The 24,356-nt window shown below is 36.8% G+C and overlaps 1 protein-coding gene across 7 annotated transcripts in view; it reads left to right on the forward strand.

The window, feature by feature from the left end:
• Positions 1-24,356, forward strand: part of DIAPH2 (diaphanous related formin 2) — a 905,937-nt gene that overhangs the window by 539,950 nt on the left and 341,631 nt on the right. For all 7 annotated transcript variants that reach the window (XM_054544831.2, XM_054544832.2, XM_054544829.2 and 4 more), the window contains one exon: positions 23,211-23,334. In XM_054544831.2, the coding sequence (XP_054400806.1) occupies positions 23,211-23,334 (124 nt within the window). The remainder of the gene's footprint in view (positions 1-23,210; positions 23,335-24,356) is intronic.

Genomic DNA, 24,356 nt, shown 5'->3' on the forward strand with positions numbered 1-24,356 from the left:
GGGTAAAAATAAATAATAACTTATAAAACGCGTATATGTATATTTGGTCTTGCAGCTAAATAAAGATTATATATAATTTTCCAAATCTTCGGAGAGTCCAGCTTAATTAAAAATACTATTTGCACAAATGTTGAGGTTTGTCTCTGTAGAAGCTCTGAGAGCATTAGTTTAATTTATTAACCCACGTTTCTCTTGCTAATACATTTACTCAGAAGTAACTCTGCTGTACATAAAAATAGTTGATTCAATAGAGAAGTAGCTAAACAATTTTTTGTTGTTGTTGTTAAGTAAAGGGATTAATTCATGTTAGTCACTGGAATGTCTTGCTTAAAATTTCCTCCAAAATTTTTTATTCAAGTTTTCATTACACTTTTTCCGCAATTTAATAAAAATGATTTTGCTCCTTCTTTTTTTTTTTCCGATACTGTTTTTAGAATGGAATTAACTGATTCTATAAAGTACACAAATGATTGGTATTAAATGTCTGTCTCTTTAGTCCACAAGTGTTTAGTTTTTTGAACAGGGATGAAAATTGAATTGGGCTTTGTACCAAAGATTTATATTTAGATAGTTATTCCAACGGTATTCAAAGTGTTAATTGTATTTCTACAGCAAACTTCATTGTATTACACCAAAGCAAATACCATATTTGAGAAGCATCTCAACCACATTTAGTCTTGTTCCTTCATTTTGTTTATTTCATTATTTGAAGTATGAAGGAAAGTCTAGATGATGATGATGATGATGATGATGATGATGATGATGATGATGAGTTATTGAGATGGAGTTTTGCTCTTGTTGCCCAGGCTGGAGTGCAGTGGCATGATCTCGGCTCGCTGCAATCTCCGCCTCCCAGGTTCAAGCGATTCTCCTGCCTCAGCCTCCCGAGTAGCTGGGATTACAGGCATGTGCCACCATGCCAGGCTAATTTTGTATTTTTAGTAGAGACGGGGTTTCACCATGGTGGCCAGGCTGGCCTCAAATTCCTGACCTCAGGTGATCCACCCTCCTTGGCCTCCCAAAGTGCTGGGTTTACAGGCGTGAGCCACCATGCCTGGCCCAAGTCTAGATTATTGAATAGAAAAACATGATCCTGAATGACAAAATGTGTCTGACCAAAGTAGATTTACCCATGCACAGAAATCGAAGTCAATTTTTAATGATAAGACCCCATATTAAATAGGAATCATCTCTTGGATTTCTCCTAAATTCACTTTAACATATAATGTGACATAATTATTAAAGGAAGGTCTGAAAGTCATATAATCCGTCTTATTCATTTTCATGCTTAAACTAACACACAATGCTAGTATAATGTGACCCTTCAATTCTGAGATAGTTTTCTGGAGATTATAGTTTGGTTTGTGGTTTTTGTTTTGTGTTTTATTTGTTTTGGGGATGGGATCTCACACTGTTACCAAGGCTGGCATGCAGTGGGATTATCACCACTCACTGTAGCCTCAACATGATTGGATCAAGGGATCCTCCTCTCTCAGTCTCCTCAATAGCTGGGACCACAGGCCTGCGCCACCATGCCCTTAAGCTAACATTTTATTTATTTATTTGTAGAGATGGAGTCTCCCTATGTTGTCTGGGCTGGTCTCAAACTCCTTGGCTCAAGCAATCCTCCCAACCCAGCCTCCCAAATTGTTGGTATTACAGGCTTGAGCCACTGAGCCCAGCTTGTTTTGTCTTAAAGTACCAAAGGATCTCTTGTCCTTAAGTGTTCCTTAGATCTGAGTCCAAAGCAAATTTTCCTTTTTTCATAATGTTTATTTTAAATGAAGAAATTTTACTGTTATATATATGGCTCAAGTTTTTACTCTAATTTCTAGATTGTTTACCTAAGTATCCTATCACTATTTGCAGATTCACTTCTAACTCTCCCTAAATTTCAGGCCACTAGTAGTGTTTTTCATGTTTTCTCAAATAGGAATGGTTCAAATTGACTTATATCAGCTTATGGTTTTTTGACTATTTTTAACCCCCCACCAGTTTTTGGGTAGAAAATGGTAGATCATTCTATACCATTTAAATTCAAACATTTTTAATTTATCTTAGTTTCTGATATGTTTTCATTTACTCGATTACGTATTTCTGCAAATATAATTGAATATAAGTCAAGATATCATTTTTCATACCTTTTATACTTCCTGTCTCTATTTTTTGCCATATATTTTCTAATTTTCTATATTTCTAATTTCTAGGGCAATTGATATTTAATAAACATTCTCTATTGTGTAGTAAAGCTTGTATTTCTACCAATTTAAATTAGTAATATCCTATTAGTTTAAACAACTTTAAACCATGTCTCAACTTTTCATAGTTTAATTGTTTTGAGGTCAACTATGAATGAATAGAAGAATCTTTGCATTAGCAATTCAAGAAGCGGCAATTATGTATTTCTGAGTTTTTTGTTTTTGTTTGAGTCTAGTTCAAAGTAGAGAAAGTTATTGTTTACTCTTTTTTTTTTTAGTTTAAAATTAAATGAAAAAGATAGATATGTCTTGAATATCAAGTGGAGTAGCATGTACTCAGAAAAAGCAACCATTTCCTGACCAAATTAGACCCTTATTAACTATAACACATGATGCTATTTAATTTGTTTGGGGTATGCTCTTACCCCAATTGTTAATTGTCAGTTTCTGAAAATAATCAGTTTTCAACATTTCAAGGTTTTTCAATTAGGCTATGGCAACAAATGCCGTTGTTGCTAATTGCCAGAGTTTAGTCAGTAAAATTATGATATGGTCTTTCTTTAACTATTATCAGGTCACTTGGTATCTGCTTCATCTTTTTACGCTTTAATAAACTAAGGAGAAGATTGAGATCATTAGATATCCAACTGTAATTTAGCACTGTCAAGATTAAGGAGGGGATTACGGTCATTAGGAGCAAAATGGTTTCATTTATGGACTGAGAACAATGAGGCCCATCAATAAACCACTTTCTGCCTCTAATGATCTTACTTCTCTCTAACTGTGTGCTAATCTAACAACAAACTCATTTTCTTCTTTCATTCTTGAGGGAAAGATTGCTAAACAGAAATGCTTTGCATATATGTTGCTTTTACTTCCTTAAGTTTTGGTGTGTGTTCATGAATGCAGTAAATTATTTCTAGGTGAACAGATGTCTCTTAAGGGAAATATGCTATGTTCTCTTCTAGTTTATCAACGTATTTTTGACAGAGGAATAGATTTTCTATGATTAGATATGCTTTATTATTAGTACCATCTTAATCCTTATTTGAGTCATTCATTGTAGAAAGATATCTGTCTTATAAAATTCCCAACTCAAAATATCTAAGTGTGCTAAGAATCGAAAATGATCTCAGTAAAGTGGGTCATAAGGGATATATCTCTTATTGGGCTGTCTGCCATTCTATCACCTTTATGATAGAAGTTCTCTAAACCCACCTCCTTGTAGCCACATTCCTTGAGAAATCAATGCTTGCACTTCACTGAATTTAACATGCTGACTGAGGCCCAAGGCACTCTGACTGTTTGCAGCTAGTAGAGGATCCTTGAGTACACCCTGGTACTTTTGCTCTCAACATCTGAGATTTTGGCTTATCATGAATCAATTGTGCTTATTCTCCAAACCTCCCTTATATGGCAGTTGTACTTTTTGGTGCAGTTATTTACTCTAATTAAATATTATGTGAACCAAGAAATGGTGCTTAAAAAAAAAAACCTTGCCATTTATGCAAAAATGATGTTGACTGCTTGAAAAATACTTGCTAAAGTCATTTTAAATTTACTCTTTAATTAGATGTGCGTAAACAAACTTAAATGATAGGAACTGATTCCAAAAGCCTTCTCTAATTAGATTTCTTCATGAATGTTTAAATTCTAGAAACTTAAATCTAGAAATCAATCTAGAAACTGGTTTAGAGGGTACACTTCGTGTGTGGGTTATATGCAAGGAAGGCTCTGCAGATACCCAATTGGAGCCTAACTCATATAGGATACCTCTGCTCTACATCAAAAAGGTTAGCAAATGAATATTATTTATACTTTTTCATTTAAGATTTTAACATGTATAGCATGTCTTCTGGATACCTACTTTAACTGACCTCTTTGATTAATTGACCTTGTGCGATTTTCTAATTATATTTATTAGTCATGCTTAGTGTATTAAAAACTTTACTGCTGCTCACTCATATCCACTAGAAATGTTAACTTCATGTTCTGAGTCCATCATTTTCTCTCCTTTCTACAGCATAGAAATGGACCCATTGGGTGTTTATATATTGAAATTTTTTTTTCTCAACATGACCTCAACTCCCATGAGTTATTGTCATTTTACCCAATTAATGTATTTTTTAAGAAAAAACCTAAATAATTGAAAGCATCTGTCTTGTTTCTGTTGCAAATATTATGTTACCAATAGTACTTAGACTGTCTGCAAAAGAGAATCTAATGATGACCTGAACATAATTTTGTTGGCAATCTTAATTTTAACATCAGAGATAAATATGGAGGGCTTCTGGTGGTGCCTAAGCATAGTAGGTCCTATGAGAAAAAATATGACACAGCTGCTGTAGAGGAACTTACATGCTTATTGAATAGATAAGATTAACAGATAAGATGTACGTAGCAGGATAAGAGACTCAGATGCTTACAAGGGGTACAAAATGTACCCCTTACCTTCAAGGACGTGACAGAAATATAACTTTTTTGATAAAATGATTGCAAAAGATTTAATCAGGGTGACACTAAGGGAAAGCTTTTAAAGACTTATCTCAAACAGGTATTAGTTTATTCCAAGTCTTACGAAGTCAAAGTTGCATAAGTCTTACAAAGTCAAAGTTGCATAAGTCTTACAAAGTCAAAGTTGCAAAGTGAATAGTGAAGCAAATCAAGAAGATTTTTTTAGATCATATAAGAAAAGGTAATAATCAAAAAGTAAAACCCAGTTGCTGAATTTAGGTTGGTTAATGTAAGGCATGATTATGTAAAACTGACTGTAAAATTGAGATCCAGTTTTTAAAAATCCAAGTTATTTGTAGGCAAATGTTAAACAATTAAAAAAAATTTTTTTTAAATATTTTTGAGACAGGATCTTGCTCTGTCGCCCAGGTTGGAGTGCAGTGGCGCCATATGAGCTCACTGCAGCCTCCACCTCCCAGGCTCAAGTGATCATCTCACCTCAGCCTCCCAAGTAGCTGGGACCACACGCATGTGCCATTATGCTATGCTAATTTTTAAATTTTTCATAGAGCCGAGCTCTCACTATATTGGCCAGGCTGGTCTCGAATTTGTGGGCTCAAGCAATTCCCCCGCCTCAGCCTCCCAAAGTGTTGGTATTACAGGCATGAGCCACTGTTTCTGGCCCTTAAACTATATATATATAATTAAATCCTGCCCCTGATTTTGTATTAGAAGATTCAGCAGGTGCACACAGCAAATCTTACGGGGAAAATGGTAGTTTTCCTAATACTTAAACTTTAGCTGCAAATATATGAGGCCCTGGATCCTAAAATCATTGGGGTCATATGCTAGATTCTGTGTGTATGGTAGAAAATTTGAAAATACTATTTTTGTGGGGAGAGAATTCATATGGAAAATGAAGTCTGTTGATGTATGGTAAGTAAGACAGGCGAAGGAAGTGTTTTGCAACTTCGCTTGTTGCTCTGATACTACTCATTAGTGTATGCTAACTTTTTTCTTTCTAAGATCATACCCTTTATTAGGCAGCAATATTCTTCTAATGGAGAAAAGAAAATGAGCAGTTTACAATTATGTAAATAAGACATAGTTTTTTCTATTTCTGAAAAGTAATAGAGAGAACTTTTTTCCCCTAAATGAATAAAATCTCAAATAAAATTAGAATCCCTGTACCTCACTACTCATTAAAGGGTGACACTAGTAACAATTTGTAAAGAGGAAACTGTAGAAATGCAATAAAAGAAGATTATCTTAGCAAAATTGAGATTTCTTTCTGTATGTCATGCTAAAAATGTAGCTGAGAGCTGGTCTTTGCAAGATCAATGTGGGATCTATGCATGAAATGTGATTTGCATATTTAAAGAAACAGTTTAAATCATAGCTTATAACCCATGCCACAGAGAGAAAGAAGTAATGTAATGCTGTTATACCCTTGTCCATCTATGTATAGCTGAGTCCATGTGTGTGCCAAAAGGGCACAGGTGCACTTTTAATTCCCCAGAGACAGTAAGGCTGGTATGTGGGGTTTATAAAAGCTTTTCCTTTTCGTGTTCACCATGGAGGTTGTGACTATTTTTTATATTTGGGATAGCACTGCCATTTCCCACTAATTTTTATTAGTTAAATGTGTTCAGTTCTAAAAACCTCTTGATTCGTGTTCAGGATGTTAGTCATATTCATTAGTTTCTAATTGCATTCTGTAACCTATGGTAGCTTTGGGGACTTCAAATGTAATTGAAGGTTTTAATTTTAACTCATTGAATCAAGTAGTGATATGGTGACATCAGTGTCTTAAGAATTTTTTTTTTTCTGGAAGCATTATGTGATATGGATTGAATGCACATAGAACAGTTGCAGTGTTCCAACCTTTAGGTGAGATGCACTTCCTAAAAGTGGCAATTGCAATGCACAGAGAAAGATGGATGCCAAAGGCATTTTGAAAATGATTGATGAGACTTAGTGACTGGCTGGTTATGGTTAATACAAAAGATAAAGAGTAAAAGCTAACTCTGTGGTTTTAAGCAGTGACAGCTGGAAGAGTAGTGATGCCACTGGGGAAAACAGGATAATCAGAAACAGATCTGGTTTCTGGGAGAAGGTGGTCTGCTCAGGTTTGGATATGATGCTTATGAAGACATGGGACGCTCAATTACATGTTTAATTTTGTGTAAGACTAGAAGACCATTCCTCAAATAAAAGATTGGGGTTTGGGTATAGAGATTTGGGGATCTTCAGCTTATATATAATAACAAAAGCCTTGATGTAAGAGCAATGCATTAAGATAGCGTTTATAGAGAAAAGAACAGAGGATCTTGGGGAATGCTTCCATCTGAATGGTGGGAAGGAGAATAGAACGCAGCAAATGAAACAAAGGAAGAGCTGTCATCTTGCTCTATAAAAGTATTTAGCATGAAAGAGATCTCTATTTGGAGTTAAAGCAGTATTGTGGTATTGGCCTCAAACAATTTTTCCATGTGTCAAGTAGTAATTTCTTTTCAAATATTGATAAGAAATCTTCACAGATATTACAATAAATGTACTCAGAATTCTTATATACTATGGGTCTGAAATCAACCATAATTATTTTTATGAGTTGACAAAATTATAATAAATGCAAATATCCTTTGCTGTAGACTAGAGGCATTTTTGGAAAGTTTCCTATGAAAAATATTTTCCATGTACTGGGGTTTTCTTTCTAAATATTCCCTTTATACGTAGAAACTTAAAAGGAAGGAGCCAGAGATCTCTTTTGGCTCCATCCTCCTGCCAAGCACAATTTTCTTATTGCAGCATTTATAATACCATCAACTAAAGATTTTTATATTAAAAATACTTTACAAAGAATCACAGACCCATTTGTATCTTTTTTTTTTTTTTTAAATGGAGTTTGGCTCTTGTTGCCTAGGCTGGAGTGCAATGGTGCAGTCTCGGCTAACTGCAACCTCTGCTTCCCGGGTTCTAGAGATTCTCAGCCTCCCAAGTAGCTGGGATGACAGGTGCGTGCCTCCACTCCTGGATAATTTTTTGTATTTAGTAGAGAAAGGGTTTCACCATGTTGGTCAGGCTGGTCTCAAACTCCTGACCTCAGGCGATCCACCCGCCTTGGACTCCCAACGTGCTGGGATTACAGGTGTGAGCCACCAAGCCCGGCCAATTTGTATCTTTATAACCACCCCACCAGATCAGAGAGGCAGGTGATATTATTCCTGTTCTACAGGTATGAAAACTGAGACTCAAAGTAGTTTAGGTGTCTTGCCCAAAGGCATATGTAAAGGAAGTGGGAATTGGGTCTTCTGACTCTAAGACCAGCTTTCTTTTTGCTGTTACTGTGCTGTCTCACATTTGTTATACATTCCCTGAAGATTCCTGTGAGGGAAACTTTAGAATTTCATCAAAGCAAATCCTGAAGGTACATGATAAATTTGTTGTCTGTTTTATTGAGTAAAAATCTGTCTAGTCAACAGTCCTTATGTTAGGTCAGAGATCTAAAGTAATTGTTTACTGGGCTTTTTTCGATACATTCTGAGGCATATTAATTCTTTCAGGCTTTTTTATTTTTTGAGTAAATTACTCTTGAAAGGGTTCTTATTGGTACCCTCTAGAGGTTCAGAAGAGTTAATTGGCTTACAAAACATATGTGGATCGAACTCGAGGAATAGTTCAGTCATCTCTTAACATCTGGATGTACTGTTCTATTATTTTACCATTATGTATTCATATCTGAAAACTGCAGCCATTTAAAAATAAATATGGTAAGTAAACATTATGTATATAATTAAGAATAATTCACTGTAGCTCTTCAAGTTTACAGCACTGTTAAAAATAACCTGGTGTATCCATGTAACTTATGAGTTCAATGAAATTTAAATAACTGAAAAATAATTTTTACAGTAACACGCCATTCACATTTTGAAAATATTACCAATTATTTTAATATTACCTACTTTGAAAATATGGGAAACAAAATTGTTCATGATGTTTGTGTGCACATCATTCAAAGAGCCAAAACAAAATTTTTATCAATCTGCATTCCCTCAGAGAGAGAAAATATTGTTCTGTGAAAATCTGATTTTCACCGTATGCTAATCATACCCTCTTCCACAGACCTCTTCTCTTACTTCCTCCTGAACATAACCTTCCATCAAAACAAGAAACAACACAAAAACATCCTCCAAGAAAAAAAGAAATTACAAAATACAAAAGCAATTCACAAAGCCAGAAATAAATGTTTATTTAGTTAAAAAAAAATAAAAAGATGAATGTTGATCACTTCACCATTGAAAATGATGCCTCAATATACAACTTGGCTTCAAAGATCCTTAGCCTTGATTTGGTCATCATGAGTTATTTCAGCTTCCCCCATAGCATGTAAACATCAGACTTTGTCATCACATATGACAATGTAGCTACCACCAAGATCTCAAGCTCTGAATGCGTCCTTGTACCCACAACCATCCTCACATAGCCCTTGCCTCTGGCACCTGTTTTTCTGTTGCCCTCATTATGACCTTACCCTTACCCTTCTTTATCTTATTTATTTATTTATTTATTTTTAAGACAGATTCTTGCTCTGTCACCCAGGCTGGAGTGTAATGGCGTGATCTCAGCTCACTGCAACCTCCTTCTCCTGGGTTCAAGCGATTCTCCTGTCTCAGCCTCGCAAGTAGCTGGGATTACAGGCGTGTGCCGTCACACCCGGCTAATTTTTGTATTTTTAATAGAGACGGGGTTTCACCATGTTGGCCGGGCTGGTCTCGAACTCCTAACCTCAGATGATCTGCCTGCCTTGGCTTCCCAAAGTACTGAGATTACAGGTGTGAGCCATCGCGCCCAGCCCCTCTTTCTTTTCTCCCAAACTATTTGCTCCCTTCAAGCTGCATTTGCCATATAACCTACACACTGTCTAGCACTGTAGAAACCTCATACTTGCCTCAAGCTCCCCTCCTTTAGCCTTCTGCCATCCACACCCTGATATTCCTGTTGCTCTGATCCAATCCCAACTCCTGCATACATGACAGAAGTCACACAGTCTACCTGATGGGATCCGTTGTTGCATAATTTCTAACCTTAGCCTCCTAATGGAGTTAGGGTAGCTTTTCATTTAACTCTAATTCTCTCTTTTTCCCCACAACAGCAATTCCAGACTAGGTTTGTTCTCCTCAAATCCCTGAGTCCAGCTACCATATTCCCAGATAAACATCTCTTCTCATTCTTGACTGAAGATGGAAAAATATTCTTTTCATTTACTGCCACATATCTCAAAGAAGACATTACATCTCCTCCTGTTTACAAATTATTTTCTTCCTACTAACTCTTCAGTGTGTTATCATCTGACTGATACTCCCATCAATTTATACATCTTTGTATTTGCTTGTCTTAACCTCCCTACAATAAAGCTCCATGGGGGCAAAGACAGTGGTTTGTTCCCCTCACTTCCTTGTTGTTTGCTATTGCAGTGCTATGCCATTAGCAGAACTGCCATTAGCAGAACTGTGTTAACTTTCAGGGCCTAAAAGAACTTCAGGTACCAGGTTCACCTTGTACTTCCCATACTTGGAAATACTGCTGAACTAAATCTTGCCTTATTCTCAGCAGGCAGTAGAGCATGTTGGTTAAGAACACACATGAGACTCCATAACTTCAAATATTGTCTCTGCCACTTACTAGTTACATGACTTTGAAGAAATTGTTTAATCTCTCTTTGTCTCAGGTTTTTCATATGTAAAACTGGCATAATAACAAGATATGTTTTATACGATGAAATGAGTATGTGCATGTGTGAGTGTTTGCGTGTCTGTTTATACAACACTGGGATTTGTAACTTGGCAACTTCCTGGAATGTACTGGAGTATCATTTTAAAGCCCATGGTAATGACAAAGAGATCAGTTATTTAGGATGCGTTTTGGTCAATTATAAAAGGAAGCTATAAGATGGGATAATGGAGAATTTGATTTGGACTCCTCCGTGTTATTTTCAGAAGTGATAATTTGGCCATTGAGATTGAATTTCATGTTGCTTTATAGTGGCTGATTTTTCCTTTTATACTGACTGGGATACAGGACCTGGCTTTGAGTTTCTACATGTGTCTGTTGCTTTTATATTTTATTTATTTAATTTGGGGATTTACAAAATAAATTTTGTCAGCCTGCTTTGATCATAGCTGTCCGTGGCATTGTGCTAACTCTATTAAAATGTTTTTTTTCTGTCCTGTTAAATTAACATTCTATTGATACATTCAGCAGAATAAACTTATATAATCAATTCCACATTATGGAATTCACAATATACATTTTACCCTCAGAAGGATGCAAAGAATTGTTGCAAGGAGACTCAGTTGCATTATGGTTATAGAGGCATCAAGAAATCCAGAGGCCCAGTGGCTCACGCCTGTAATCCCGGCACTTTGGGAGGCTGAGGCGGGTAGATCACATGAGATCGGGAGTTCGAGACCAGCCTGACCAACATGGAGAAATCTCGTCTCTACTAAAAATACAAAAAAAAAAAAATTAGCCAGACATGGTGGTGCATGCCTGTAATCCCAGCTACTCGGGAGGCTGAGGCAGGAGAATCATTTGAACCTGGGAGGCGGAGGTTGTGTTGAGCCGAGATCTCGCCATTGCACTCCAGCCTGGGCAACAAGAGCGAAACTCCATCTCAAAAAAAGAAAGAAATCCAGAGGCCTGGCGGTGTATACCTAGGCAATCCATTTTTGTTTTCTCTCTGTCTCCATATCCTCATGAGAGATCTGGACTAGGAAATTGCTGATATCCCTCCCCAAGGGGGCATTTTTGTTAATCTAGAACATGGATCAACAAACTTTTTCTGCAGAGAGACAGATATTAAATATTTTAGGGCTTGCGGACCACTCACAGTCCCTGTCACAAGGACTCAGGACTGCCTTTATAGTCCAAAAGCAGCCATAGGCAATATGTAAACGATGGACCTGGCTGTTTTTCAATAAAACTTTATTTATGGACACTGAAATTTAAATTTCATATACTTTTCATGTGTCACAAAATGCTATCCTTCTTTTGATTTTTTTTTTCAGCCACTTAAAAATGTAAAAAGCATTCTTAGTTCACAGGCCATACGAAAACAGGCAGCCAGCCAGATATGGCCTACAGACAGTAGTTCACCAATCCCTTATCTAGTCTAGCCAAGCAATGTATACATATGTCTATTTGAGGAACTTCTATATCGAAGACATTATCTCATAGTACTTGTATTAGTGAACATTTTCACTTTCCTTTCCCTTGTTTCATAAATGATCACTAGGCATTTGAATATTTCAGAGCCTTTAGCCAGATTGCATGTGTATTTGTGCTTGTATATATTTTTGCCAGAACACTTGAAAGTCTCTGGGCCTTTTATTCATCTTTGCTTTGCCATGTATTTTACCACCTGTATAGATGAATTAAAATTTTCAACAGCCTTTCTTTGAACATGACTTTTGAGACCAGTTGCTATTTAAATTACACAAAAGTGTATTTAGCCCTTCTTTGTGTTTTATTCCCTTTTTGCCGGGGTGGAAGGACTTTTCAGGAACATATTTAAATAGATGGAGAATTCTGGAAAACATAGCCCAGATATTTATTTGGGTCTCAGAGAAGAAGACGTTTTGAAAACAACCTTTGTGGCTGGGCACAGTGGCTCACGCCTGTAATCCCAACACTTTGGGAGGCCAAGTAGGTGGATCATGAGGTCAGGAGATGGAGACCATCCTGGCCAACATGGTGAAACCCATCTCTACTCAAAATACAAAAATTAGCCGGGCATGGTGGCACATGCCTGTAATCCCAGCTACTCAGGAGGCTAAGGCAGGAGAATGGCTTGAACCTGGGAGGCAGAGGTTGTGGTGAGCCAAGATCGCACCAATGCACTCCAGCCTGTGGGATAGGGCGAGACTACGTCAAAAAAAAAAAAAAAAAAAAAAATTATCAATTTATCCCGCTTGAAGTCTTTCAGCGCTTTCTCACTACACTTAAGGTGAAACCTAAACTCCTTGCGGTGTCCTAGAAGACCCTACCTACCTCTCAAACTTCATCTCAAATTTTTTTTAAAAATCCATTATTTTGTTAGTAGACAAAACTACATAAAGTGTAATAAATTTATGACATGATAATGCCCAGATAACTAATCAAGACTTGCTTTATTTAGGGACTGCTTTCAGTAGTGAGGAACTTAAAAACATAGTACAATTATATTATCTAATTGCTTTAGTTTGTATTGCCAATTTCTTATTTCAGGGCATATAGTAATCCTATTAATATCCACAGTTAATGAATAAGGAAAATACAACCATAGGCTTACTATATCCTTTGAAGCATCTTTTGTCTGACCTATAACCCTATTACCCAGGAGAAATATTGCTAATCCAGGCAACACTAATGTGGAATGGACTCTAATGGCTTCACCACTATGACCTCAGCACTGATCTCAACAACCTGCATTCAGTTTGGGTGAAAATTCGTGGCTTTGTATATGTTACATACCTGTGGACTTCATGCATTAAACTTGTTCCTCAAAAACTCTGTGAAGTGCAAGAATCTACATATAGTCCTATTAATTTCCCTGAAGAGTTCAGGAATAAAGTTGATGAAAAATTTACCCATGATCACAAAAATTGCACTCAACAAGGCTAACATTATTTTAATACAGCATTATAGCTTTATGGAAACACTATTTATGTGTACTTAATTCTTGCCAAATAGTAATGTGGAAGACAGTATCTATTCAAATGGTTTATCAATCTGTATGATCTTTTCACAACTTATTGAAGATACCATTTACCAGAAGTAAGGGTATATTAGTAAAGTTTTCTTTTTTTTGAGATGGAGTCTCGCTCTATCACCCAGGCTGGAGTGCAGTGGCACAATCTCGGCTCACTGCAAGCTCCGCCTCCCGGGTTCACGCCATTCTCCTGCCTCAGCCTCCGGAGTAGCTGGGATTACAGGTGCCCGCCACCACGCCCGGCTAATTTTTTGTATTTTTAGTAGAGATGGGGTTTCACCATGTTAGCCAGGATGGTTTCAATCTCCTGACCTCGTGATTCACCCGCCTCGGCCTCCCAAAGTGCTGGGATTACAGGCGTGAGCCACCGCGCCCGGCGTGTAAAGTTTTCGTTAAGTGATTGCTCAGATAAAAGCATTTGTGAATGCTTATTCAAGAAGCAGGTAGTCGTCTTGTTGTGAAACAGTGCTCATTTATCGCATCTAGTTTGTCAAAACATTGTTTGACAGTATTGAACATAAGTTGTTTTCTACCTGTTTGTTCTTTGTGATCTTTTTGCAGTACTATTTACTCAATTATTGTAGTTCACAACTAAACACACCTATAAACATATACTCAAAATTCCAAATTTTACAGACTAGTAATTTCAGATTTCTTAAACTAGGATTTTGTTCTTTCTAGTTTTAGTCAACAAGTCTACATTTTTCATAGCTCTTGCTTTTCCATGATTTTACTAATTTATTTTAAGCCTTTCTATTGTTATATTAAGTAGCCTCCTTTGACAACCTACACCTTTATCATTAGTGTTCTAGTTCCAAGGTTAAAGAAGAATGCATTACATAGATTGGACAAGTGAAGACATTAGTATGGGATTGTCATAAAGGATTTATCAGCATTTGAAGCTCCTGACAAGCTTTTTTTTTTATTGAGAAGAATGCCATTCCAGCCATTTAAATAAAATCTCCAGGAGAAGACAATTCAAGTTAGACCAATATCAAGTCGAAAAGACTTGACCTATTAAAATTATTCCAGTTTGAGTTGTAGGTGGGTGGGGCATGTTTTATTACAAAACAACCAAATGAGTTTTTAAAAAGATTTTTCTTTTTCTTTTCTTTTTTTTTTTTTTTTGAGACAAGAGTCTCGCTCTGTCGCCCAGGCTGGAGTGCAGTGCAGTGGCGCCATCTTGGCTCACTGCAAGCTCCACCTCCCGGGTTTGCGCCGTTCTCCTGCCTCAGCCTCCCGAGTAGCTGGTACCACAGGCGCCCGCCACCACGCCCGGCTAATTTTTTGTATTTTTAGTAGAGACAGGGTTTCACCTTGTTAGCCAGGATGGTCTCGATCTCCTGACCTCGTGATCCACCCGCCTCGGCTTCCCAAAGTGCTGGGATTACAGGCGTGAGCCACCGCTCCCGGCCCGCACAAAAAGATTTTTCATGACGAGAACAAACCATTCCACCAAGACTTTATCCAGCATTGCTTTATTACTTCCTAGTCCTGGCCTTGAGCTAAGGCCGTCAAGAAAGGTAGGAGATTTCAGTTTGTTTTTTAGCCATTGATTTAAAAAATCACGCATAGTATTTGCTGCAGGCAGAATAACACTTGCAGAAGAGACAGCAGGGGAAGGGACTGGGATTCTTCAAGGGGCAGCTTGACTGTCTGTCCACTACTGTTGGTTTGGTGCTCAGGCTTCAGAATTTTCTTATTGCAAATTATTACTTAGACAGTTTCAAACTTTCCCTTCCTCCTTGTTTTCTTTTTGTTAGAAGTCTCTATTTTTTCAAACATGCAGTCAGACTGAGGTTTTCAGGCTGAGAACTTGTACAAATGTATGAACTCAGACATTGAAGTGTACTTAGCGAAGTTTTAAGAGTTAAATCATACAAGGCAGCTTTCATGTTTTCTTATTGGATTTCCTCTGCTATGAGCATCAGTTCAGACCACATTATGAATCCACTTGAGAAAAACTGCACTTTATTCCCAAGGGCACGTTAGAGGAGTAAATGATGGTACTTATGAACACATATTTGGAATGCACATTTTTAAGTTTTATGGAATAAGAATTCTAGTTGTGTTTTCTGTGAAGGTGACTTTTTAACAGTTTGTTTTTGTTTTTGTTTTTGTTTTCCCCTAAGAATGAGTCATTTTCTCACATTTTTCTTCATTATAGGGATTTTTTATTTGGGTGCCATTTACCATTTATTTTCTTTAAAGGCCAAAGAAGCTCACAGTGATGAGCTTTTGTTATTGTTACTGTATAAACACATTTGCTTCATTTCCAGGTACGGCGTTCATATAAAATGAAACTACCTTATAAATGCACTTGAGAAAGAATACAACAGTGTCTATTGTTCAGGATGCTTGTAATGTTCCTTTTCTTTTTTACATATGCTTTCCGGATGAGTCACTTTAATGGTATGCCGCTCCGCTGATAGTAATTCTTCAACTAAATCTATTCAGTTAAAGAAAATTACAGGGTACTTATATAATCATGTTTGGGCCTATTCACATATAGACTTGCAAGACTAAATTCTTACTTGGTCTTTCTTAGAGCAAAGATGTAAGAAGTGCTCCATTAATTTGTCAATGGTTACAATTAATAGAAACATTTAATTCAGAAAAAAATCTACAAATTCCTGGAAATGCTTTTATATTTACATAGAATTACACATTCTTAATATGGTCTAGACAGTGTCACTGGAATACTGTGATTTTTTTTTCTTGCATGCATATCTGTTCTCTTATATACTGCGTAATTGAAGAGTCTTTCCATTCAAACTCTTACTTAAAATATTTATCTTATCCTTTACCTTAGGATTATGTATTACAGAAAGTCTGTCATTTAAAATGTTTTGAATGAGGATCAGGCCACTATCATATATTTGCTTGAAGCCAGGGAAAAAGTATATGTATATTTTTCAACTGAAGCAAGTAGATAAATAAGATTTGTGAGGAAAGTTTCTCCTACATATAACTCAAGAGAGTACACTAAGCTTAAAAGGTTATTTATGGAGTACAAGGAAGAAAGCTATAATAAAGAACCCGATAGCTATAATTTAATTTTTTAGTGTTATAATTCAGATTCAGTAATTCAGTAGCAGATTTAAAAAATGAAATGAGAGAAAAAATATTAAAGTGCTACTCGACTGACTAATCAGTTATTGAAAATGCCTGTAGTGGGAATTAACTCAGATAGAAAATGTTTACACTGTCATTAAAGACCCCCTAATTTATATTAGTGAACTAATATAATGACAGGCACAAAAATATACCCTGAGGCTGAGGCTGTGCAAAGACAAGCATTTCTAACCCACTCTGGTACTTAAATATTCTTGGCACTACAGGTACCATCATCACCGTGCAACCTCTAGTAAAAATCTGTCTCTCTCTCTCTCTCTTTCTCACACACACACACGCACATGCACGTGCACCCCCTACCTGAGAAATATTAGAAGTAGTGTAGGCAAAGACCTAGTTAAATATTTAAATAATCATAACATTAATTGATTCCCAACTCTTAAGATTGAGGCAAATGTGTTCAAGGCAATTAATGAGGCAGGTAAACACATACTAATTCTTTTCTAATACTTTTTTTTGTCGGTTACCTTTTAGACAAGTGTAGAAAGCCAAAGTAATGAACTTTTAAAATGCCAACGAAATACAGACTATTGCATGGGTTTTAATTTCCAGAAATATTATTTAAATTTGGAACTTGCTAATAAATCTGATAAATTGGCTGTTAGTTAGTGTAATTGTCACTAGTTCCCAAACCTAAAATTCCATGTACCCTGTAAAATCTAAACACAGAAAACACAATCTAAATTTAGTTCTCTTTATTAAAAAAAAAGACCAGCCGGGCGCCGTGGCTCGCGCCTGTAATCCCAGCACTTTGGGAGGCCGAGGAGGGTGGATCACGAGGTCAGGAGATCGAGACCATCCTGGCTAACACAGTGAAAACCCGTCTCTACTAAAAGCACAAAATGTTAGCCGGGCATGGTGGCGGGTGCCTGTAGTCCCAGCTACTCAGGAGGCTGAGGCAGGAGAATGGCGTGAACCTGTGAGGCGGAGCTTGCAGTGAGCTGAGATCGCACCACTGCATTCCAGCCTGGGCGACAGAGCGAGACTCCGTCTCAAAAAAAAAAAGAAAAAAGACCAATATTACGTTAAATTAGGCCATAGTAGGGGTAGCAGGTTGGAAATGTCTGCATTTTTTTCCCATAGATTACATCTAAATTGTTGTTTAATTCGTGGTAGCATGTATACAGTGGGAATGTGTATGTTGGAAAGTAGGGCGTAGGAAAGAGGATAGTGAAATATAAAATGAATATTTATGTACTAGGTATAATAATAAGTACTTTATATTTATCAAATCATTTAACCTAAATGACTACCCTTTAAGGAAGATATTATCATCATCATTTTGCAAATCAGGAAATGAAGGCCTAGAGAAGCTAAGTCATTGGCTTAAGATAACCTAACTAGAAATATGTATGGCTGAGATTAGAACCTACGTCTGTCTGATTCCTAAAACCATTCCTACCCCATCCAATTCTGCCACAGCTGCATATATAAGTAACATGACCTTGTGCCAATGAATGTTAAAGAGTACAGATTTTATTTCACGATGCCGGCCTTCCAGGCTCCAGAAATACTGCTTTACATTTACAATTTCCTGAGATGACATCACTTATACCCCTCTTTAAGAGTAGTGCATACTTTATGGAATTTTTGTATTAGATGAGTTAATACATAAAACTACTTAGAATAATGTCTAGCACGTAGTACGTACTCAGTAAATGTTGGTTATTACTTAAGAATTTAAGTAATGACTAATTCTTTTTTTGTTTGTTTGTTTTGTTTTGTTTTCCCGAGACGGAGTCTCGCTCTGTCGCCATGCTGGAGTGCAGTGGTGCAATCTCAGCTCACTGCAACCTCCGCCTCCTGGGTTCAAGCGATTCTCCTGCCTCAGCCTCCTGAGTAGCTGGGACTGCAGGTGCCCACCACCACACCCTGCTAATTTTTTTGTATTTTTAGTAGAGATGGGGTTTCACCATGTTGGCCAGGATGGTCTCGATCTCCTGACCTTGTGATCCACCTGCCTCAGCCTCCCAAAGTGCTGGGATTACAGGCTTGAGCCACCACGCCTGGCCAAAAAATTATTAAGAATTTCAAAATGACAACAAAGTATTAAACAAAATGCAGGGCCCTTTGCAGTGTGGGGTCTTGTACAACTGCACAGGTTGCATATCCATGAAGTCAGCCCTGATGGAGATAACCTGAGACACTAAACAACCAGCTTTTTTTTTTTTTGTAAAGCTATGACAAGTTCTGGAACTTACCCTCTTGTATATGCTGCCTTTCCCTCATGCCTGCTTCTCTGGGATTATATCCTGCTCACCCCAACAAGGCCTTAACAAGTAAGCTCTAACTTAGGCTGTGTTTTGCAGGGACTTAGACTGTGATACTCTGTAACCTGAGTTTTTCAAATTTAAGAGGCTGGTCCAAATCTCCTTTAATGTCACTTTTACCTCAAAGATAACATAATTCCCCCAATGGAAAGATAAACACTTTACATAATGGCATTGTTTAATGCAGCCGTAAATTTCTGTATAAGCTAGAATTCTCAGATTATTACATCTCCAATATTTTATTCTCTTTTGTTCAGGCATAATATAAATAATTCATTAGAGGGGAAGAATGGAGGAGCCTAATAAAGAAAGGTGCCCTTTACTTTTCTTTACTTTATCCCCTTTCCTCACATTCCCATTTGTCTAAGCATCTCCCGAACCACCTCTATGTATTGTTAGGCAGATTTCAACTCCCTGCTCTCTTTCTCTACTTATATAATAATTGGTATGGTAACTTCAAATCATTATGATTATATCTAACCTCTCCCTGTACTTTCAGTTGTGGAAGTAGACATAAATTTAAATGTGAACCAAAACTTCTTGAAATGTACATATTCATCAATAAATATTTATTGAGTGATAAATACTGAGCACTGTGATAAGTACTGAGGGAAAAGCAAAAAATCAAATATAGATCTTACCATTAGGCAGCTTAGAGTTTTATAAAGGAGACTGCTGTTTATGTATATGAGACAAAAGACAATTATTATTCAAAGCAGAAGGTGATAGGTCGAAGACCACGTAAACAAACAAAAAGTACATATGAAATGGTAGAGAATTTGGAGTAGAGCTCTGGAGAGATTTATAGAGGACTAAAGATTATACATGTGAAATTGGGAGGACAGATGTTCAGAAAAATATTGATTTATTCAGAATGCAACTTTAGGGTAAAAGTAATTTCCCTGGGTTAAAAAATATTCTCACTTATTGCTTGACATATGTAGACTGCTGTGTGCATAGCAATTTGATTAGGCTAGTTTTGTATTGAATGATTGGAAGATGAAGTCATTATTATCATCATCCCCTTTTTCCTAGTGCCATTACTATTGTGACCTAAACCTGGCCTTTTAACACATTTTATTTATTACAGAAAGTTAGCATGAGTTTATTTCTAATGTAAGGGAGGAAAAATAACTTTTCCTTTTCCTCATTTTAGGTTCATTGGCCACGGTCTCTATACTAAAAGGCAGATTAGCAAAAGACAATAATGCAAATATATTTAGGTTTTACATAACTTGAGAGGGGAGCATTCATAAGGAAATGAAGATCCAAAGAAACAGTTAAACCTGAGTGTTTTCTATAGTATGTTTGATGAAAAATGGAGAGGTGTGGAAAAATATGATAAGGAGAAGAAAAAGTATGTGCTAAGTATAATAAACTGGGAGAAATTTAGCAAGACCTATTTGTTCAGATTTCTATGTCCCTTTGTTTTCAGAGATAAGGATGTTGGTTTCCTCAGGGTGCATATAGCAAAGTTAGCTCTCAGGCTGGACACAGTGGCTCAGGCCTGTAATCCCAACACTTTGGGAGGCCGAAGCGGGTGGATCACGAGGTCAGGAGATTGAGACCATCCTCACATCATGGTGAAACCCCGTCTCTACTAAAAATACAAAAATAGCTGGGCGTGGTGGCACGTGCCTGTAGTCCCAGCTACTTGGGATGCTGAGGCAGGAGAATCGCTTGAACCAGGGAGTCGGAGGTTGCAGTGAGCCGAGATATCATGCCACTACACTCCAGCCGGGCGACAGAGTGAGACTCCGTCTCAAAAAAAAAAAGAAAGCCACATGAGTTTTTGTTTGTTTGTTTGTTTTTGTTTTTTTCTTTAAGAGAAAGGATCGATCTGTGTTGCCCAGTCTGGAGAAGAGTGGCATGATCATGACTCACTGTGGCCTCGACCTCCCAGGCTCAAGCGATCCTCCTAACTCAGCCTCTTGAGTAGCTGGGACTAGGCACATAACCACTGCACCCAGCTTGCTTATTTATTTATTTATTTATTTATTTATTTATTTATTTGAGGCAGGGTCTCACTCTGTCACCTAGGCAGGAAAACAGTGATGCCATCATAACTCATTGCAGCCTCAACTTTCTGTGCTCAAGCAATCCTCCCACCTCATTTTCTTTTTTTTTTAAATTTTTTTTTAGAGACGAGGTCTAGCTATGTTGCTTAGGCTGGTCTCGAACTCCTGGGCCCACGTGATCCTCCTGCCTCAGCCTCCTAAAGAGCTGGGATTACAGGTGTGAGCCACCACGCCCAGCAGAGCTTATTTTTGTATTTTTCGTAGAGATGGGGTTTTGCCATATTGTCCAGGCTGGCCTTGAGCTCCTGAGTCCAAGCAATCCATCCACTTTGGCCTCTACGAGTGCTCAGATTACAGGCGTGAGCCCCCATGTGGGGCCTACATGAGGGTCTTAAGACCTGTGCTCAGGAAAGATCAGATAGTCCTTCCTGCAGGTGTCATTTCTAAAAGTTCTTCGGCTTAAAATACTCAATATGCCAAGGCAGCATATTTTTGCGTAACGTGCCCTGAACTTCACCGTGTCCGTGTAACCTAAATAACATAAGTGACTGGTCAATGTTTTATCTTCACTTTTTTTTTTTTTTTTTTGAGACGGAATTTCATTCTTGTTGCCCAGGCTAGAGTGCAGTGGCGGGATCTTGGCTCACTGCAACCTCCGCCTCCTGGGTTTGAGCGATTCTCCTGCCTCAGCCTCCCGAGTAGCTGGGATTACAGGCACCCACCACCAGGCCTGGCTAATTTTTGTATTTTTTTTTTGTTTTTTGGTAGAGACAGGGTTTCACCATGTTGGCCAGGCTGGCCTCAAACTCATGACCTCAGGTAATCCGCCCGCCTCGGCCTCCCAAAGTGCTGGGATTACAGGTGTGAGCCACCGCGCTTGGCCTATCTTCACTTTTTCAATCAACCAAGTGGGGAAGGAGAAACCTTTTGAATAATTGGAATACGGCAGAGAAACCTAAGTGAAAAAATTCAGTTTTAAAATCAGAGAGAATTATTTCTTCCATAGCAAACTCATCCTTTAAATAAAGCAAGCAATGATTGGTGAACCATTAGCAAATTTTTGGCAAAACTCTCTTCTGAAATAAAGAATAATTTCCAAGCTTGTCAGATCTAAACAAATGGAACTAAATTGGACAGAGCTATTTAAACTGACAGATTAATAGAAAAAAAAATAGTCTTTAGTGTTAGTGTTTGATTTTTAGTCTCTTGAACTTCCATGTATATTTAAGGTGATTTCTCCTCATTCAGTTATAAAGATGTGCCCATCAACATGATGAATTTGTATCTGAACAGTTTGGCTGAAATTTGCCAAGGGGTTGATTTTGGCAGTCTCTTGAATTTTTCATTGTAAAGCTGATATGTCTCTGCATAAGACTAACTTTGCTTAAAAATAAGAAAGAATCGTAGTATTATTCTATTCGTGTTTCATGGTCCTTTAATGAAAATAACAGTATTTCAGAGGCCTGGATTTAAAAACCAATGTCACAGGCTATCTATCAAATTATAACACTTACCTCATCTTTGCAACTAGAATCTTGCCAAATGCTGTTGATATTGATAGAAATGTTTTCATACATAATTGGCAGTTATGCAGCAATAGAGTATCTATAAAATAGTTGAAAGTTAAAAAAAAATTACCCAGTAAAAAGAAGGTCTCCTGACAGATCTGAAAAATGTGCATGTATTTAGGAGCAGTTTGAATACAATACATAAAATTATTAGTTGTCAATGAGAGAGAAAGGAAGGTGCAGAGAATGTTAGGGGTAATTACAGCAACTAATGATAGTGTTTGAGGGCAGGCTGAATCTTTGTGGGTATGTACGTTCATTTGTGTTTGCTGGGGTTTACTCTAAATCATCTTTCTGTATCAACAGTTATTTTTCACATCTCTTTGAAAAGTACTAGAGATGGGAACTTTTACCACAGATATTGGTTTATAAAAATCAGGATATTTCAACAAAAGAAAAATATTTGATCCTTTTACATAATTCAACCTTAAATCATTTATAGAGCTATGAACATGCATTAATAACATCTCTTTGAACCTTAGTTTTTCTTTAATCTTCAAATTAGATTTTAAAGAATGAAATATTAGGAATTCCATCAATAAATTTAAATTGAAATGGATTCATTTGAACTAATGGCTGAGTAAAATGGTGACATTCCTATATTAAACATGATGATTTGGTATACTGTATTACACATTTTCATTTATTTCATGGAGAGTAGAATTTTTATGAGCAGTAATTCAGAAAAATGTGAGTTGACTTCATGGAACTATTTCCCACATTTAAAAAAAAAAGACTTTAACTGATAATGTCTCCTTTTAGATGTTTTGTGGAACACCTGGTAAAATATTCTAAATCCTTTGCACACTGTTCTTTAGTTTCAGCTCAAATTCTCAAGAGCAACCTTGCATCAATGGAACAACAAATTGTTCATCTGGAACGTGACATCAAGAAATTCCCCCAAGCAGAAAATCAACATGATAAGTTTGTGGAAAAGATGACCATATCCTTTATTTATTTAAGCATTTTGTCTAGTTTTTGGTCTCTATGTCTGTCTGTTTACTAACTGTGTGGTTAGTTCTAGATTTACTAGTCTTTTCACACCATCTGGATGAATTTATGTACATGCTGTTTTTCTATTAGTAGCATAAATTTTGTTTCATGATGTTTTCAACCAGTAGGCAAGGGAACAATTAGATTTTTTTTAAAGGCTATTCTCAAAGAAGAATTCCATTTGAAAGCCCACAGGATATGCAAGGTAAGCCTTAAGGGATTTGATGAAACCTAAACAAGACAAAACAGAATATTCTTATATAACCAAATGTTTAAAGTAAATGATCAACAGAAGGTTTTTTTTTTGTCTGAGATTTTGTGTGTGTGTGCATACATTTTCTGAGGGCATGTGTGCATTTTCAAGGACAATAAGAGGATAACTAATATCACTAGACTGAAAGGACTGTGAAGGATACATGGTTGGATGGATAGACGAATTGATCAGTAGATTATATATTTAAATAAATTGTAGTAGATATCTGTATAACATTAAGCATTTCTTGCTAAATATTTTTTGAAACTTCTAGTTTATAGCAGTATACTCATATAAATCATAAAAATATATAAAAGGAAAACTTGAGAAATGGCATTTAGCTTGAATTGTTTAATGTTAAATCTGGTGTCTAAAGATAAACTACATTAGACCTGATTTTTTTATAATTTTCTATTTTAGTTTTCAAAAGTTAAAGCTATATCCTCCTCCTCTGGGTTTAAATAAATATCTTGAACTGCAGATTGATTCACCATTTTATATCTCTAGAGGGAATAAATACTGTAAATTCTTTATCTGATAATAAGTAAATTCCTTCAACAACTATTTGGCAGTCACCTTGTTTCAAGGTTAAATCTATTGCCTTTTTCTTCTCTGATATGCTTTATTTTTTGGCCAACTTGGAAGTTACAGTGCTGAACTCGAATTACTTAAGAATGGCAATTTAGATTTATGTTAAAAAAAATTTTAACTCTCAGTG

Source organism: Pongo abelii, chromosome X, assembly GCF_028885655.2.
Source record: "Pongo abelii isolate AG06213 chromosome X, NHGRI_mPonAbe1-v2.0_pri, whole genome shotgun sequence".
NCBI lineage: Eukaryota > Metazoa > Chordata > Mammalia > Primates > Hominidae > Pongo > Pongo abelii.